The sequence below is a fragment of the Panicum virgatum genome, chromosome 5N (assembly GCF_016808335.1).
Source record: "Panicum virgatum strain AP13 chromosome 5N, P.virgatum_v5, whole genome shotgun sequence".
Classification (NCBI taxonomy): Eukaryota; Viridiplantae; Streptophyta; class Magnoliopsida; order Poales; family Poaceae; genus Panicum; species Panicum virgatum.
The window spans coordinates 61,301,288-61,320,703 of NC_053149.1; the positions used below are offsets into that span (position 1 = coordinate 61,301,288).

At 48.9% G+C, this 19,416-nt stretch overlaps 1 protein-coding gene and 2 pseudogenes across 1 annotated transcript; 1 reads left to right on the top strand and 2 right to left on the bottom strand.

Annotated features, from left to right (window-relative positions):
- Positions 1 to 107: 107 nt before the first annotated feature.
- Positions 108 to 3,019, bottom strand: LOC120675027 (annotated as a pseudogene).
- A 31-nt stretch (positions 3,020 to 3,050) lies between these two features.
- LOC120672169 lies at positions 3,051 to 6,025 on the top strand (annotated as a pseudogene).
- Positions 6,026 to 6,147: 122 nt separating this feature from the next.
- On the bottom strand, positions 6,148 to 9,249 carry LOC120675028 (receptor like protein 27-like). Its single transcript, XM_039956116.1, has one exon. The coding sequence runs from the start codon at positions 9,247 to 9,249 to the stop codon at positions 6,148 to 6,150; it is 3,102 nt and encodes a 1,033-aa protein (XP_039812050.1).
- Between the last annotated feature and the right edge of the window lie 10,167 nt (positions 9,250 to 19,416).

The following is a 19,416-nucleotide window of genomic DNA, read 5'->3' on the forward strand; positions in this document are numbered from 1 at the left end:
AACACAAATCACATGGTTACAATCTGGTGAATTTCTCCAAAACAATCAAACGGCCGTATACTGATGGTGTGCAACAAACGAAGTATCCTGAGTTTTGTCAGAAAAGTAGTGGAGTAGGGGACAATGCTATCTATTCTCATAGTAATGAAATGATGATGCAACCTGAGCTGATTAGTGAATTAAACAGCACTGCAACTCTGGCAATACTGGTCACAGACCTCATAATAATACTAGCACGACAATAATATGCAACCTTATTCCTCAAGCTAGCTGGATCAATAACACTGCAAGCCGGCGTGTAGTGTTGATGGTCAATCACATCGATTATTACTCGCCTAGGTTTTGCTCAACAGCAGCGTGTAGTTCCCGCTGTTACAGGGGCAGGTCACTGAGTTTCTTGGTGACCACCTCCGCAGTACCAACATCACATCATCATTGTGTCTTGCACGCTCTCAGCAGAATTTCCAAACCACAGGGCCAGGAGCAACAGGCACCTCAATGCCAGCTGATCAGCACGGCCGATGAGATTGACCATGCACCCGTAATGCTTCATCTGTGGTTCCAAGTTGTGGACCGATTTCATGCTTTCAAAGTGGTCAAGACATTCCTGAACTAATTGCCTGTTGGCACTGGCGATCAGCACGCCGAGGAATGGAACCTCATTTAGTCTGAGAGCTTCAGTGAGCATACTGCAAAAAATGTTACTGTGCATTTGGTCTAGTATGATTGAGTTCCATGACAGGGTGTCCTCTTTCAATTCTCTGAAGACTTGTAGCACCTGCACGGTGCGCACTCCCGCATTGCATACATGCCAATCAGAGGGTTCTCCACAATAATGTCAGCTTTGATCCTGTTGCTCACATATGAATCCACTCACCAATACCGATTACCGAGTGCACCCAAGTGTGTGCAAGCATAAAGTAAATTAGCAATCACAACTGCCTCTGCTTTCGCCTTGGCGCTCTGCATCTGCCTGAAGCGCTCCATAGCATCAGAGAAAGCAACCAGCCAGTGAGTACGTACATATCATAGAACTCCATGAAATCAAATCTTTTTACAAACTTTGATTGAATAGTTTCTTTGTTGATACCAAACTCCCTCCTTTCGCGTATGTGGTGATCATTGCATACAGTGTCATGTTCTTATCCTTCATGTGAAAGCTGATTGCACCTGCCCACTTCTACCTTAGTAATTGATCAAAGTATTTCTCAGGTACACATCCACCTCAATACAATATCCCTCTATTTGCCTAACCATGCAATCTGCCATGTTTCAATCTCCTAGATTGTTATAAAAAAATAATTCTCCTGGACGAGTGCAAGCTGAAATCTCCTTGATGTATTGACCATTGTAATCTTATCAGCTTGCACTTCATCTTGCAGACTTGAATTGCCAGAACCTCTTTTAGTCTATGTGCTGGCAGTATCCACCTATCAAGGAATTCCATTACACTACATCCTTAACTAGCATCTCAGCAAAGACAGATATATATCTGATCACCGCAAACAGCATATAGATGAATTAGTTGCAACAAAATGTAGAGAGCTTCTTCCAATAATTTGGTTCTTATTAGATTCACAACTGATGTTAACTACCGAATTTCACCAACCAAAGCAAGCCCAGGAACCTTGACGGTTTTCCTCTCATCTAATAGCTTTCGTGCTTGTTCAGCATCGCTGAACCAACCAAGCTCATTAAGCATATTAGACAACACTGCAAAATCACCTCCAGATTCTCTTTCTAAGTTCAGTATCTTCTTTATCGCCCTCTGCCCCATCTCAACTTCTCCATACTTACTGCAACAACCCAACAGTGTCCTCCATACAACTACATTAACCTCCATAGGCAAACCCTCTATTATTTGCTCAGCCTCACTCAATCGTCCAGCCCTACCTAGCATGTCTATGATGCACCCAAAATGCTTGACCTCTGGATTTATATTATACTCATAAACCATGCTTTTGAAAAATGCTAATCCTTTCTCCACCAGCCCCCCATGGTTGCAAGCATTGAGAACACTCAAGAAGGTGATTCTGTTGGGTCTAATCCCTTCTCTTCTCATCTCTGCAAACAGCTCAACTGCCTCAATTGACAGCCCATGCATTGCAAAACCTGAAATTATCGATGTCCATGACACCAAGTTTCTTCTATCCAGCATTTCATTGAACACCTTTAGTGAGTTTTGCACAGAGCCAATCTTAGCATACATGTCTATGAGTGAATTCCCGACCCAGACATCTGACACGAGACCATTCTTCTCACAATAGCCATGCAGCATCTCACCCATAAGGATCCCTCCAAGATTAGATATTGCAGGAATCACCGCTAAAACGGTTATCTCACTCGGGCTAAATCGGCTAATGCCTCCTGCTATCATGTGGCGGAAGAGAGCAACCGCCTCCCCAGAAAGGCAAGCACGTGTATATCCATCAATCAGTCCGGTCCACGAGACAACATTCTTGCAGGGCATATGCTCAAACAGAATCCTTGCATACTCAACCTCACCCCACGCAGCAAATCCAGTGATCATCACATTCCAAGTGACCATATTCTTCGTGGGCATTTCGCCGAACGCCCTTCGAGCTTCCTCCAAACACCTGCACACAACGTACGCACTGACAAGGGAAGTATGCACGTAGGCCTGAAACTCAAATCCCTTCCTGATTACAAGCCCGTGGAGCTGGGCGCCGGCTCGTCGCCACCCTAGACCCGCGCAAGCTTTCAGAGCGAAGGCAAAGGCAAATGTGTCATCAGCCAGGTACCGGCGCGCGTGCCTGAAAAGGTGCAGGGCCTCCTGGGGGTGAGGCCCGCGGGAGTAGGCCTTGAGGAGGACGCGCCACGGTGTGGGACTTTGGCCGAACGCCTGGTGGGCAACGAGCTGGGCGTGGATCTGGAGGAGCTGGCGCCTCCCGTCTTGGTGCCCGAGGAGGAGGGCGATTAGGCTGTGCAGGTGGGGACTGGCGGCACGGAATGGTGGCCTTTGTTGCCCCAAGAGCTGGGAGGGAGGGAACCATGTCATGGAGGCAGTAGAGCCCTCTATCCACTCCCAGACCTATGAGCAAGACACTCAATGTTGTCGTCTGCCTTTTCTACCAACAAGCCGTGTTCAGAGAGAACGGCGCATCAATTACCTGGCATGGCAAGCGGCGGCAGGCTCCTCGTCGATGTTGCGCAGGCTCCTCGCGAGGGCGATCCGCCGATCCCACTCTCCTCCACCACAGGGTTGCCCAAACCGCTAAGCCCGCCTCTTCTCGACGGTGCCTCGCGCGTTGCAACTTTTTTTCCGGAGACAACGTCACAGATGGCGGTGTCGGTGGGCGGCGAGGATGACCCCTTCTCCTTCCCTGATCACCACCACCAGAAGCTCCCGCCCGACGTCGCCTGAGGGGTGGACGCCGTCGTCGAGGCGGCCGAGGCCAAGGCCTCCAATGCGGCGGACGCTGCGCGGGGGCCCTGGACCGGTGCTGCGCCGAGGCGTCCGAGCCCCTCGTGGTGGCCGCGCTTCCGCAGCAGTCGCGGCGCCGCGCACGCACGCCGCGGCGGAGGCCGGGTACGCGCCGGGGGGGCGCGCCTCCCACTCCATGCTCTTCATCCTCCCCAAGCACCGCCGGTTCGACGACGCACGCGCCCTGCTCGATGAAATGCGCCGCGCGTCGACGACCTCCACGGCCGTGGTGCTCCTCCTCATCCCGGTGCCACTGCGCTGCGCGGGACGTAGCTGGTGCCGTCACCGCGTTTCTCAGTGATGCCGAGCTTTGGATTCAGTCCTGACATCGCCGAATTCCACTGTCTCCTGAGCGTGTTTTGCCGTTTGGGACGTGGAGCACCTGCTCACGCACAGCTAGAAGGAGTTCTCCTTGGAGACCAAGAGCTTCAAGGTCATACTCATGGATGGTGCAACATTGTTTGCAGCGTGCGGGAGGCGAAGAGGTTTTGGAATGCTATGGAGAATTTGGGCATTGGCAGGGACGTTCTGTGGTACGGGACTACAGGAGCATGATCTCATGCTTCTCTAAGACTGGGAAGCTTGGACTCTGTCAACCGCATGGAGGTTGGCATTGCACTAGATCAGAAAGTGTACAATGCAGTTGTGCATGCGCTTGCAAAGGGATATTGTGTGGAGGACACAAATATTCTTGTCTGGACTATGGACAAGAAGAAGGTTGCACCGGACACAGCCACTTCTAACTCTCCCTCCCATTGGTCCTCTTTGCAAGGTTGGTCGTGTTCAGGAGGCAATGGAAATGTTTGATGCTATGTTACAAAGGGGAATGTCTCCTTTGATGAGCACCTTTCATGCGCTGCTTAATGTGGCTATGAACCCCACTGAGGTGTTTCATCTGTTGGATAAGATGAAAGAGTTGCAATGTGAGCTATAGATGGACACCTATATTATGTTGATTAGGAAATTATGCCACTGGAGGCGTCAAGAGAGTGCTTTTTAGAAGCTACGGAGTGCAATGCCTGCAGATGGGCAGCCTGATCAGAGTGCTTACATTGTTTTATACACCCGGTTCTTCCTAAAGGAGCCAGTAAAGTATTATAAAGAGATGAAAGCCAAGGGGCTTTTACCAAGACTCAAGCAACATACAGGCTTGGCTTGCAGGCAATGAGCTTGCTAAAGCGTCAACTTCAGTTTACTCTAAGGGCGGTTCGGTATCTCTTCGACTTCCCAGAAAGTGATAAGGTTAGGGTTACCTCTAAAAGGCGACTCATAAAAAGAAATGAATACAGGATATGATAAGTAATATTTCATTTGATTGATAAGTTGAAAATTGGAATTGCAATGCCAAGCCATGTTCAGCTTGTTCAAACATAGGTGGATACATGTGATTTGTTGTATTTCTTTGCACGTACCCTTTTTGTCTGCACTGACTACATTTTGAACTATTGGCGCACAACGCTTTTCATGAGGCATGGAGGGTTATGCCCACATGAATACTTCCATTAATGTCGAAGGGTCAGTACATGTCATTTTGCAAAGGGAAATCTGAGAAACTGAGATGGAGAAAGGAACAGCTTGATACAGCTTTCTTATTTGAAGATTTTGCTAGATGCTTCAAACCAAAGCTGCAGATACCATCCATAGATCCATTCATTAGTCAGTAGATTCCATGGACAGTACCGGGTCGAGCTGCTACCGAAATCGGACTCGCTCCACATTGTACGGGGAAGTGATCTTGAGGACATTACAAGCAGAAGGGGTTAGTAACTGTGTCCACCCTACGTCTGTTGTTTAGTTATCAGGAACCCCTGACTCTTAAATTGTAAGCAGTTTCCACTTTCCAACATGTTCATACTTCCTCTTATTATACATCAGTTGAAACTTTTTTTATTGGAAGAGATTAATTGCTGTCGGAGGCATTTATTGACTGTCTGAAAATCTCTATCGATCAAGAAGGCTGATTTTTTGTTTGGATAGTAAATTTTTAAGTATTCTAATCATCAAGAAAAATCCATAATTGAAGTCTATTTTGCTGTTCGTATGCTTTAAAAGTATCTGTAGTATTAGGGTTTCTGTTGTAGTGCTTATGCCTTGTGGTTTCAAAATATGCAAAGACCCACCTCTGATTCCATTGATTTGGTATTAGGGTACGGTCTAGAGGCAATTTTTTTACTAGACTTGAGGTGTGAAATTTGTTTACGGGGTTGTAGGCAAACCCTATTCATGTATTTCATGCCTGCAGACCATACCCTTACTCCTGATTGTACTGTCATTTGTGAACTACTATGTAGTATGTTTCCCATGTTCATTATATTCTTACAGCCTTTCCATTTGGAATCAGCATGTCTTTCACGCACTGTAAAATAATAGCTTTATCCACACTTTCATTTGTTTGATTTGATACATAAAGCATTGCGATGCATTGAAGGTACTAAGATCACACGATCATTCACCTCCATATCAGCAACTTAACAAGCATTTCTATTTTCTTCATCTACTATACCCACGTCATGGTGTGGGCCAGATATTGTACATACGTGGAGTACAAGATATTTTCAGCATATAAAGCTAAGAATCATCTTGCAAGCATTACAACACCAGCTATCACATTGCTGTTTTTTTTTGTTTGTGGCTGAGAAATGAGGATACACAGCAGCATTAATCACTAGCAAATCCCAGGAGCTGCACCCGCTTCTCCACTCCTAGAAGCGATGGTAGAAATGGTGGACATGCAGCAACAAAGAGTCAATATGTGTGGTAAACCACCTTCTCCCTCGGCTTGACAACAGCAAGTATCCAGTCACAGCTGCCAAGCCACAAGCAACACCTAACTCAACAGACAGAACATCCCAGTTTGCAGAATCATTGTCGCCGTCATCTCTAATTCTCGACTCAGGCCTGTGGCACTGACGAGAAAGTCGACTCCCACACAATCCGTTGTTCCCTTCATAGGAAGTGTTCGGGAAAGTCAAGAACTGACCAGACTGCGGAACCGGCCCAGACAAATAATTGTAAGAGAGGTCCAATACCTCAAGAAAAGTAAGGGATGCCAGGCCCGAAGGGATCTCCCCTGAGAGATAGTTGCGTGAGAGGTCCAGTGATTCCAGCTGCACCATACTCGATATCCGGGAAGGGATCTGATCTGCAAATGCATTCCTTGATAGGTTGAGCACTTTGAGAAGCTTGAGGTCACCAATTTCACTGGGTATGGTGCCATCAAAGCTGTTGTTCGAGACATCAAAGGATTTGAAGGTATATAGGATCCTTACAAGCGTCAAATCCAGCCCCTTGACCATCACAGTTACAGAGTTCTCGTAGTATGTGTCAATCGCATACTGGTACCCAACTGTCCGGGCCTGGCTTTCAACTTCAGAAGAATTAATCATTGCTTTCAGTCTCTTCAAGTACTGTGCCGGTATCCCACCATTGAAACCGTTAGAAGATATGTCAAAGACCTGTAACATGGGAAAGAAATTTGTTCCATCGAGAACGGTAATTGGGCCATGGAACCTATTTGATCGCAGAACAAGCACTCTCAGCTGAGGGAGATCTCCCAACCAGCCTGGAAAAGTATCCACTATCTGGTTGTCCCCAACATCTAGAACCTGTAGCATCTTACAGTTCACCAGAGATTCTGGCAGCTTGTCCTCCAGCTTGTTGTTATTAAGATTTACTGTCTCGAGTGCGCATCCTCTACTGATATTTTGGGGCAGTGGTCCCCGGAAGATATTGCCTCTCAAGTTTAACACAGCAATGCTCTTGTTCTCCTGTAACAAGCAGGGTGGTATTAAGCCACCCAAACTATTAAATGAAAGATCAAGAACCTTGAGATTGCTTGCATTGCAGATCATTGGTGGCACTTCTCCTGTGAGCATATTGTTTGAAAGTGACAGGAAGTACGCGTAAGTCAGGCGTGACAGAAACTTTGTTGGAATCCAGTGAGTGAAATGGTTGCTGGAGCAGTCCATGAATGAAATGTTCAGTGGGGGGTTCGGTAGTGAGCCCTCAATCATGTTAGAATGGAGATCTAGATAAAGGTATGCAGGCGCTAAGATATTCCCCTGGATACTGGTGAATAAATTATGGGAGAGATTGACGTAGTAGAAATCATTAGCTCCAGCCTTCCAAATCCAATCAGGTATGGGCCCGGCAATGCTGTTTTCTGAGAGGTCTAATCTTTCAACTTCATTCAGGTACATCAAGAATGCAGGCAGCTTTGTTAAGTTGCACGATGCCAGCCCCAAGGACACAATATTGGGATATCCAACATAAGACCTGGCATCACCTTTCTCAAGAACAGACAGCCTGTTGCGGGATAGTTGAAGAATAGAGAGGTTCGTCAAATTCTTGAGCAGACTTAGATCCATGGTACCCGTAAGATTGTTGGACGAGAGATCCAATTTTGTGAGTCCTGAGAGCTTGGACAATAACTCCGGAATCTGTCCTTGCAGATTATTTTCGCCTAGAAAAAGATGCTGCAACCTAGAAGATGCATTTGGATGCAACAGAAGGTGTCCAGTGAAATTATTGTGGGTGAGGTCCAACTCCAGCAAACAAGGGTGAGAAAACAACTTCACAGGTATCTCACCAGAGAGTGAGTTATTGCTAAGATTAATCCTGGTGAGGTTATGCAGAGCACCATACCCATCCGAAGGTAACGATCCAACGAAATTGTTATTTGACAAATCAATCTCCTGAATCATCGTCCATTGAGCAAAGGACGGCAGAGCTCCATAGAAGAGGCAACTGGAAAGGTCCAGTGTCACGAGATTATGGAGGTTGGTAATAGATTCTGGTAAGTTTCCAGAGAACATCGTGCTGGAAAGCAGCAAACTCTGTAAAGCACTGCCTGGCCTGAACTCAGGCAGCTCTCCATGCAGCATGGTGTTTCCTGACAAGTCGAGCACTTTTAAGGTCTTGATGGAAAATACCCTTGATGAAGGAAAGGTTCCCATCAGCCCAGAGTTACTGAGGCTAAAAACCAACAAGGAAGACAATTTTTCAACCCCGGTGAAGGAATTCATCATAGGATGGCTAAATATACAGTTTTCAAGGATCAGTTTTGAGAGCGACCGTAATTTTGGAACTAGAGAACTTGCAATAGGCCCGGTAACCCAGCAGTATGACAGCTTCAGCTCTCGGAGGGAATGCCTGGAACTGGAATTATTGACATCAGAAACAGAAATGTTAACATAATCGATGTAAAGCCTCCGGAGGCTGCTCAGGTTGGTGATCAGGGTGTCAAAAGTATGTTCTTTTAGCTCCAGAAACGGAGTCGCTTGGTTCTGTACAGTGTCCCAGGTGAAGGCACCAGCGAGATGAAGGGTCTCCAAGTTGGTCAGGCGGGCAATGCTACTGGGCACTTGTCCGACGAAGCCACAATCGGAGAGGTTGAGGTACGTGAGCCTGCTGAGCCGCTCGAATCCGTCGCTTGGCAGCGGGATTCCCAGGAAGTCGTTGTTCGCAAGGCTAAGGAAGCGAAGCGACGTGAGCTCGAAGAGGTCGGAGCTGAGGTTACCGGAGATGGTGAGGTCGGCGAGGTCCAGTGAAACAACCACCTGGGCGTCTGGCGTGCCGGCATCGCCGCATGTTACGCCTTGCCAGGTGCAGCAGTCGGAGCTCGCCTGCCAGGAGGGTAGCCCCGAGAGCGCGTTGTCGAAGACGAAGCCCTTCTTGAGGCGGAGGAGAGCGTCCCTCTCGTCGTGGCGGCATAGGCCATCTCCGAGTTTACTGGCAACAACGATGATGATGGCGGCAACCAGGAGAGGGTAGCTGCCGCGGCTGCGAGGATAATAGCAAGGCATGGCTCCGGCTCCAACTCGTAGAGGAAAGCGCCACCGTTATAGTGTTGTCTTTCTGGATCATCAGATGTCTTCCTAAGCACTACACGCCTACACCTGCACTGTCTGTCAGGCGTGGTGTGAAACCTCGATTTGCTAGGTGGACCAACACTAGTAGTGTAAATGCCGTCTCTGCTTTTCCACTCCTAATGAATTGGACATATGCACACGTTTTATAACTTTGTGTCCCATTCACTGACTTGGTGGTAATTTCATGGCGATTTCGTCAATAAATATGGTCCTTCCTTCCAACTATAGTTGCCAAGTCGCATTCTTGAACACTTTTCAGAAAATGAAATGCTTCATCCGTTCTAAACTATAGATTGTTTTGGAGTTTGTAAATATATCTAAATGCAAGTAAAACACTATGCATCTTAAGAAAAAGTTAAAACAACCTATGATTCAAAACGGAGGGAGCATCTCCCCCAAGTAATTGAGAGAGGTCGCTGCTGTAACACGGTCAAAACCCACAACCTATTGCATCGAGCGAACTCGCGAATATGCTGCCGTCGCTGGGGCACCTCGCAGACGGGTTGCACCATCCGGGGCTTCTCTCTCTTGCTTCTCGCAGGAAAGTGGCACGCATGGCCAACAGTGTCATGTAACACACCGCCTCCGGACGGTCCGCTCTGGAGCGGCGGACGGTCCGCTCTGGAGCGGCGGACGGTCCACCCAAGCAACACCCAGATATTTATCTGGTTGTGGAACCCGCCTGTCATCTCCTCTTTTTTCCTCCTCATGTCGACCAGAGCCGAGCGGAGCTCGTCCGCTCGTTCCACCATCGCCCCCTCCCTTCGATCTCCTTCCTCCGGCCACCGTATCTCGATTTCTTGCCCGAGCATCTTCCCCAGCACCTCCTCCACCTTCTCCAACCCCCAACCCAGCTTTTCCCGGTCGGAATCGCCCCCGCCACCGCCGGTCACCATTGGAGCCCGCTTGAAGCCTTGCTCCACCGTCGATCCGCTTCTCCGGTCATCCTCCGCCCGAACCGACCGCAAGAATGGATTCGTGGTGAGTTATTTGTGCTCCCCGGCCTTTTCCCCTTTCGTTGTGCGCCGCCGGCGCCGGTGAACGGCCGCCGGCGCCGGTGAACGGCCGCCGCCGCCACCGCCGAGCTTGCTGCCGCCTATCGTGCGATGTTAAAAAGACGAACCGCGGACGGTCCGCTCAGGGGGGCCGGACAGTCCGCAAGTTAGAATAGAGTTTGTCTAGAGGCGTTGTGTTTCTGGTAGTCTCGCGTAAATAAACCGCGGACGGTCCGCCAAGAAGGGCCGGACGGTCCGCCGGTAAGATTAGAAATTTGTCTAGAGACGTCGTTGTCTCTGGTGGATTGACAGAGTGAACTGCGGACGGTCCGCTAATGGGGAGCGGACAGTCCGTCGTAGCGCTTGAATTTCGTCCAAAGAAGTTGTTGGTTCTGGTGAGTTTGCAAAGGTGTACTGCGGACAGTCCGCTACCGGATCGCGGACAGTCCGCGGTATAGTTGTAAGTTTATCCAGAGCCGTTGGTAGTTCTGGTAGGTCGGCAAGGTTGAGCTGCGGACAGTCCGCCAGCTAGTTCATTTTTTAGTATGATTCTTTTGTAAGAAGGGAATTTTAGCTGCACTAATTTGTGTCATATGCATGTGCATTAATTGGCATTTCATATATATTCATGCATATGCATTATTGCACCTCATTTAGGTGTGCTAGATATACACGTGTGGACGTGAAGCACGCGGTGTTGGAGTCGACCCACAAGACGGTGTTCGACGGATATCGCCAGGAGATGGAAGGACCTGCTGAAGCAACCAAAGACCCGGCCCAAGGTCGGAAGGGCCCAAGACCTTAATAGCATTAACACTGATTTAGTGTTACCCCAGGCAAGCCCCGGTGCACATCCTATTATTTCAAATTATGACACCTATATATGTCTCTATTATTTGTGCATTAGTTTTAGAAATGATTTGGAACCCTAGTTGCATGATCCCTAGATTTCCTTGAGTTATACTAGTATGTATAGGACGATAGAAGTGCTATGCTTAATGGTTCCCGGTAGAAGACGAGTGCTCTCTTGTCACTCGCGAGATATAGGATGATTAGAACTCGAGTAATTTCCGGTTACTTGCTGAGATATATGATATATTCATATTCCAGTACATGAGTTGTGTACTCGATATGGAATGAATGGAGAATTGAGACCGGACGGAAATGATAAGGATGTGTAGGTATGACAGCAGGACAGGGTTCCTGGGTGTCTTAGTCCCGTCTGTGTCGATTAAGGACTGTACCGTTGTTGGCCCTGCTAATCATGTTTGAATTGTACTAGCCGCATGCCGGGAGTAGGAGGTAGTCGAAACCGGTAAGCCGAGTACTGCCTTGCTTCGAAAGTACAGAACTTCTACCCACCCTGTCGCGGGGATTTTCAGGGGTACCCACAGCCGGGTGGCGGAGCGCACCCGCCTATTCCCAGTGAGGGAGTACTCGGGGAAGTACTAGGCGATGGGGCTAGATCTACGCTGAGATTGGGACTCAGGAACACACGATTTAGAGTGGTTCGGGCCGCCGGAGCGTAATACCCTACGTCCACTGGGAGATGTATTGTCTTGGTTGTGTGAATGAATCTATCCTCTGCTGGTCTTGGCTCTTACCCAGCCTGAGGTTTTCTAACGGCGCTCTCCCCTTTTATAGATCAAAGGGGGGGGGCGGATACATAGAACGTTGATGCCCCGACAGGTGGGCCCAACGTGACTGTGGCTACAGTGGTAGCGAATCTTTCCTTCCATATGCGTACTGCTGCTCTTCTGACACAGGGGGTCTTCTCTTGTCCCGTCAGCGAGGCGCCCGTTGGAGTAGCGTAGCTTGCGGCGTGGCCTGCTGAGGCTATTATGTAGCGTCATAATGGGTGAAGCCGAGCCGTCGTATCCGACTGTTACGGCAGACTGGCAGACGCGGCATGGGCGGCGCCATCGGCTCCACTGCCTTGGTAATACGCGATCAATAGTGCCCCCTGGTCAGTCAAACGCCTCGGCTTCCACTATATCAAAGTGGACGTCCACCTACCGCAATAAATGCGAAGGTAGGTGGACCTCAATATGGAGACCAAGGGCCTCATACACGTGTCGGCCCCGGACCACCCTGAGGCGGGGCGTCCAAACTTTCCCTTGGAGAGGGGTCCGGTTGCTATCCAGGACCCTATGAGGGGTCCGGGACCCCGCGGGGGTCCGGATTCCTTGGGAGGTCCGGAGCCCTGGCTGCTTGCGCTTGAGCGCCTGTTTTTCCTGGGACACGTGGCGTTCCCAGACCTTCCCCGGCCGTGGAACAGGTCCGGACCTTTGTCGGGAGGACAGGACTTCGGACTGCAGGGGTCCGGCTGTTTGGTTGTAGTCAAGGATGACTACAAAGGCTCTTGCCTAGTCACAGCAAGAGGGGGTACCCCAGTCCTGGGGTACCGACAGTGGCCCCCGGGCCCACCTCGGGAGAGGTCCGAACCCGCGGGTGGGGCCACCACCGTGATGTGTTCCTACGCAACTTGATTGCGTTGGTGTGCTCTTGGAGAGAGTGGGCATCCCGGACCCCTGAGGCCGGTATGCTTGTTGCCTGGTTTAGGTACTAGAGTGCTCTCCACGGGGCGACGAAGGTGTAGGCTTAGGGTACGGAACCAAGCTAAGCGGCTACACGGACTTCGGATCGCTCAGGGGGTAGCACTACTTCCCGGACCCGGCTTTTGTCGACCGTGGCGAGCGGTCTCCGCCGGAGCGGGCCACCGGAGTGGACTTGGAGCGACCGGGGCGAGCGGTCTCCGCCGGAGCGGGCCACCGGAGTGGACTTGGAGCGACCGGGGCGAGCGGTCTCCGCCGGAGCGGGCCACCGGAGTGGACTTGGAGCGACCGGGGCGAGCGGTCTCCGCCGGAGCGGGCCACCGGAGTGGACTTGGAGCGACCGGGGCGAGCGGTCTCCGCCGGAGCGGCCGTTGCTGACAATCCGATGAAGCATGTTACCGGACCTCATAGTAAGGTGCAAAGAAACCAAGCCTTATACTAGAAGAGAGCCCGGGACCTCTAAAGTCAGCAGTCCTGGATACTAGAGTACTTGTAACAGGGTAGTGAAGTACGTAAACTTAGGGTACATTACCAGGCTAAGCCACGCGGAGCTTCTCTACCCCAGGATACAAATACCACTTCTCCAGAGCAGGTCCCTAGGGGTCCGGACTGCCTTCCAGCTAGAAGGGGTGTCTTCACCTGACCACAAGCCAGCAACTCAACTTGGATTGTTAGCAACAATGGTAAAGACTCTGTTTGGGAGGAAGAAATGGTCAACCGAAAAAACAGCCATCCAGAATGAATGAATGTAACCGGGGTGGAGCCTAGATAAGGTCAAGAAAGAAAATCTCCTTTATCATTGTGGTTATCACGGTATACATCAGAGGTCGGGATTACGAGGTCGGACCTCCACCGCTCCAGACCGCTTTTGCCTGTTTGTGTGATAGGGCCAGAGGCCGGGTTTACAAGGTCGGACCTTAACCGCTCTGGACACACACATAGACACCACGCTATTACAAAGGAGAAATTCTCTTATTCCTTTCTTAGGAGTAACCTACGGCTGCATGCTATACAGCGTGTTCTTCGGAGGTGAAGGCACCTTGGACGTGCCTGAACCGCATCATCCAGGATCACCTCGGGAGCTCGGGGGGCCCCTCCTTGCCTAAGAGCTGTCACATGCTTACATGGCATGAGACAAATTCTTTGGCCTTGAATGGAAGAGGCCCCCTCCCCCTGCCGTCGCCGTTGCCGATGGAAACCAGAACCCTTGCGCAGCAGATGGACCGGTGCGACGCGTGGAGAAGTGCGGTCGTTCGCCGGCTTGTCCTTGGTGCTAGCGCCAAGGGCCCCCGCGCGAGGTGGCGGGGTCCTGCCTGCAGCAGCACCGAGCAACGCTGAGGTGGATCTCCGGTGCTGCTGCGGCAGGAGGTCTCAGTCAACTTCCTCTGGGATGGCTGTCGGCTCTAGACTCCAAGTTGAGAGAAAGCCTTGAGCCGACGTCATGCCATCGCAGAGGGGGCGTGGCCGTTGCTTGAGAGAAAACCTTGAGTCGACGTAGGAGCGGCGGCGCGCAGCGGCGCCTCCGCTGCATGCTGCTACGCCGGCTCTGAGGTGTCGCGGTGGCGACACACAGCAGACGCCGCTGCCGTGCGCCGCCGCACCGAGGTCGTCGGAGCGCCGGTGCCATAGCATGCGGAGTGAGTGTGCCTTCCTTCATCTTCAAGTTTGCCGTTGCAGAGGGAGAACGCAGCCCAGAGGCCTGAAGATCCAGCCAACGCCTGTCTTCCCCACGGACGGCGCCAAAATGTCGCGGGGATTTTCAGGGGTACCCACAGCCGGGTGGCGGAGCGCACCCGCCTATTCCCAGTGAGGGAGTACTCGGGGAAGTACTAGGCGATGGGGCTAGATCTACGCTGAGATTGGGACTCAGGAACACACGATTTAGAGTGGTTCGGGCCGCCGGAGCGTAATACCCTACGTCCACTGGGAGATGTATTGTCTTGGTTGTGTGAATGAATCTATCCTCTGCTGGTCTTGGCTCTTACCCAGCCTGAGGTTTTCTAACGGCGCTCTCCCCTTTTATAGATCAAAGGGGGGGGCGGATACATAGAACGTTGATGCCCCGACAGGTGGGCCCAACGTGACTGTGGCTACAGTGGTAGCGAATCTTTCCTTCCATATGCGTACTGCTGCTCTTCTGACACAGGGGGTCTTCTCTTGTCCCGTCAGCGAGGCGCCCGTTGGAGTAGCGTAGCTTGCGGCGTGGCCTGCTGAGGCTATTATGTAGCGTCATAATGGGTGAAGCCGAGCCGTCGTATCCGACTGTTACGGCAGACTGGCAGACGCGGCATGGGCGGCGCCATCGGCTCCACTGCCTTGGTAATACGCGATCAATAGTGCCCCCTGGTCAGTCAAACGCCTCGGCTTCCACTATATCAAAGTGGACGTCCACCTACCGCAATAAATGCGAAGGTAGGTGGACCTCAATATGGAGACCAAGGGCCTCATACACGTGTCGGCCCCGGACCACCCTGAGGCGGGGCGTCCAAACTTTCCCTTGGAGAGGGGTCCGGTTGCTATCCAGGACCCTATGAGGGGTCCGGGACCCCGCGGGGGTCCGGATTCCTTGGGAGGTCCGGAGCCCTGGCTGCTTGCGCTTGAGCGCCTGTTTTTCCTGGGACACGTGGCGTTCCCAGACCTTCCCCGGCCGTGGAACAGGTCCGGACCTTTGTCGGGAGGACAGGACTTCGGACTGCAGGGGTCCGGCTGTTTGGTTGTAGTCAAGGATGACTACAAAGGCTCTTGCCTAGTCACAGCAAGAGGGGGTACCCCAGTCCTGGGGTACCGACACACCCCTTAGGGCGAGTCGAGTGGCCGCGGAGAATTGGGATGCATGAGTTTACTTTTGGTGGTCTATCGTAGGGCTCGGCTGACTATATGCAGGTAGGGCGGTTCTGTAGTTCGAGACGGGGAGGGGAAAAGTTGGTGCGTTGGGTCCGACGGGGCTTTTGCGTGCCGTGTTGGTTAGGTCCACCTTGCAAGGTTAAATCGGATCGATTCGCCGTCAGTCGCTCTCGGATATGAGCACCTTGGTCACCGAGTCACATCATAGCGTATGTTGGGATGATAAGTTACAAATATGAGGATTATTACATTGATTTAATACTTGTTGCTCCACCATGTTTGTTATAGTTAGTTTATGCAAATGATAGATTATGGTTAATTTATATAGAATCTAGGGCTAAAATGATGAAAGTAAGGAATTACTCTAGTTGCTTTTTCTGCAAAATAACCACCAGCCAGATGCCTTGCATGTCTAGATATGTGGGCTAAGTTATACCCACTGGTCGGGTAAGTCTTATTGAGTATTAGTTGCTCAGAGTTTGTTGTTTACCCTATTTCAGGTATAGGAGCTAACTAGGCTTCACATCGGTGGTCTCGATGTTGCGCCTTGTCTTCACGTTTTGATAGTTCTCGACTTATTTAGTTCGTTTTATCCATTCTCTAGTAAACATGTGCTCTGTAAGTTAGATTCTCTTCCGCTGATATCTTTTCTTTTGTAAGTTTTAAATTTAAAGATGTTTTGCAAAAGCCTTAATATTATTTACTATTTTGTAATATTTTATCATGCTCGTATCTTCTGCGCTCGCCTTCGTACGAGACTTCTGGTGTGTTTCGATTGGCCTGTGAGTTGGAAACAGGCTGTCAAGTTACGTTTAATTAAGCTAATGCGCCTGATGTGTTCAAATGATGGCGGTTACGCTTAATTAAGCATCTTAACTCGGCGGGTCTGTCACAGCTGGTATCAGAGCTGAAATGCACCAGGGGTACCAGCAATATTATTTTGGTGTTTTCAAAACTAAAAATAAATTTTAGAAATCTACGTTTCTTTGCGATTAAGGGAGTAGGAGAGATTAGATCGTAAGCCCTATATAGTGTAGGTTATATCAGGTGGCTAGATATATATAATAGCAACTAATTTCCAGGCGATTATCATTTTTAGATATAAATATTTATATATGATGTGATTCTTCTGCAGGTACACTAACCCCGCTTACGTAGGAAAGAATTAGTAATAGACGGCTAGTATATAGGGAGAGTACGTATGGTGCCACCGCAGGGACCTCTGTATATTGCCATAGTTTGAGTGGCAAAAATTTTATTTTTGTGAGGACGTATAGGTCATGCATATATCATATCGTACGTACGGTTTTTGCTTTGAATAGTTATTAACATTTTATCATATTGATCATATTGTTTTGCTTCGGGTGTTATTAGTAAGTTTTGTATAAATTCCTTCACACCCGGCACATCTCCTTTCAGTAATTTCGAACTATACATGATTAGAAAAACCTGAAAATCAGTGTATCGTGCTTGAACAAAACGTATCTATTTAATTAAATAGTTGAAATGCGAAGTACAAATATAGTAGTGGTTAATGTTCTTCGTTTCCGATGATGAAGCCTTCTGATTGATCTTGTCATCTTGAGAGTTAAAACAACAACGTATAGGGCGTGCATGCATCATGTTAGTCATTTAAATTCATGCACTATGTCATTCATTTAAATTCATTTCTTGTGTTTTGTTGGTTGGTTAAAAATTTTGTGCTATGCTGCCATTTGCGGTCCCCACCATTAAGATCATTTTAATGATAGGAAGTTTTAGGAAGTGTGTTGATTAGGACTCTATTTTATAAAAATTTGAATAAATTCATGGTTTCAAAGTTGTAGGTAACTCAGTTTTAGGTGTTGTCAAGAATTGTAAATTTTTAGATCCTTAGTTTGTGGGTTCTGAAATTTGACTACTCCGCATCGAGATGTTAGACAAAATTAGTACTCTGCAGGGTGTCTACAATTTGGCCGTTTCGAAATATGAAGATGATACGAGAAGAACCCTCAGTAGTGGTAGACCTCTTCGATACCTTTTCAATATAGACTTTTTATTCCGTGTTAGATTATGATCTAGGAAAAATAGCTAAGATCATACTATCTGTGGTTCATTGACCATTCCAATTTATTCAAGTATTGATATTCCTATTGTTGGTCAATGTTAATTTGTCTCTAGGCTATTCCTTCAAATGCTCGAAGATCACCCATCCCGATCATTCTTGATAACTAAAACCACCCTGTTATTCTCCTAGTATGAGTATTCGTTTATTTCTAATCGCCTTGATTCCTATACCTAGAGTGGTTCCGCTTGCATTCTTGCTTAAATAAATATAAATAAATTAGAAACTTGAGCACATTCAGTATAGTTATCCTGCATTAATAAGGTTCCATGTTTATTGCATGGCAACCACACTATTGCATCACATCATATTGCATTGTTGGGTCATGCAAGGTTAGGGAAAAATTTGGTGGTAGTTTGGCTGACCATGTGGATTTCATGCTTTTGAACGTATTTTCTGGCTGCTCTCTAATCTCTTTGTATCCAATCGTGTTATTCGGATTTCTATTATTGGTTTTTATATGGTGAAGATTTGTCCCACACCCTATAGTGCTGCGACGGGATCTAGGGCCTCGCGTGTGCGGCCGCCACGCGATTGTGCTCCTGGGAGCGCGCCGGTGCTTAAGTGCATGTGGACGAGACTACACCATCATGTCTTTTTGTGCAATATTTGGAATTTAATTTCTCCTGTGTTTATTCTTTAAGGGGTAGGCTCTCTGAGAGTATGCTAACGGGTTGTTTGACGTTTGAATTTCTGGGGATCATAGCCATTAACCTGCATAGTAATATGTGCATCTTGCATCATACCACCTAGTTAATAAACGAAGTTGAGCAAGGATGTAGTCTTGGTGCCCTCTCTTTCTGATTTCCATTAGTTCCTCGAAGCTTTCAATGTGTAGGTAATGATTTATGTTCCAACCAAGCGAGAATACACTTCCTTTAAGAATCGACTTGATCTATGGTTATTAAGAGTAACATCGTGTTCTAAAGGTAAAGAAGGATAAAAATATGCCGAGGGTTTAACCATGGTAAGGTTGAAGTTCATAGTAGGTGACCCATTAGCGAATCCACCACGAGAAATGTACACCGGTTTTGTTGAAGAGAGACGGCAAGTAGAAGAAATCAGCTTGACCTAGCTTAGAACCTTTCTTCTTTACAGGATCCTATTAGACAACTGGCCCCTTTTCAGCTGACTTTGATAGTGATTGAGACCACACATATTATCCCCAGTCACTCACTGCAAAAGCTGAAATATAGGAGCTACACAATTGATTACTCCACTCCGCGGCACGGTTAGTCTCCATTTAGGTAATGACTGTCTGGTTGCTAGCGAACTTATGTCCTCCAGAACCATATCAAGTAAGAAATTATCAAATCAGCTGAAACTTAGAAATTCACTTTCGCCCTTTTTTCCTTTCCCCTTAAATCTCGGGATGAGATTTCTTTAAGGAGGTAGGATTGTAACACCCCGCCTCCGGACGGTCCGCCCTGGAGCGGCAGACGGTCCGCCCTGGAGCGGTGGACGGTCCACCTAGGCAACACCCAGATATTTATCTGGTTGTAGGACCCGCCTGTCATCACCTCCTTTTCCTCCTCATGTCGACCAGAGTCGAGCGGAACTCGTCCGCTCGTTCCACCGTCTCCCCCTCCCTTTGATCTCCTTC

Coding starts and splice junctions, on each gene's coding strand:
- LOC120675028 (XM_039956116.1), bottom strand. CDS start 9,249: ATGCCTTGCTATTATCCTCGCAGCCGCGGCAGCTACCCTCTCCTGGTT.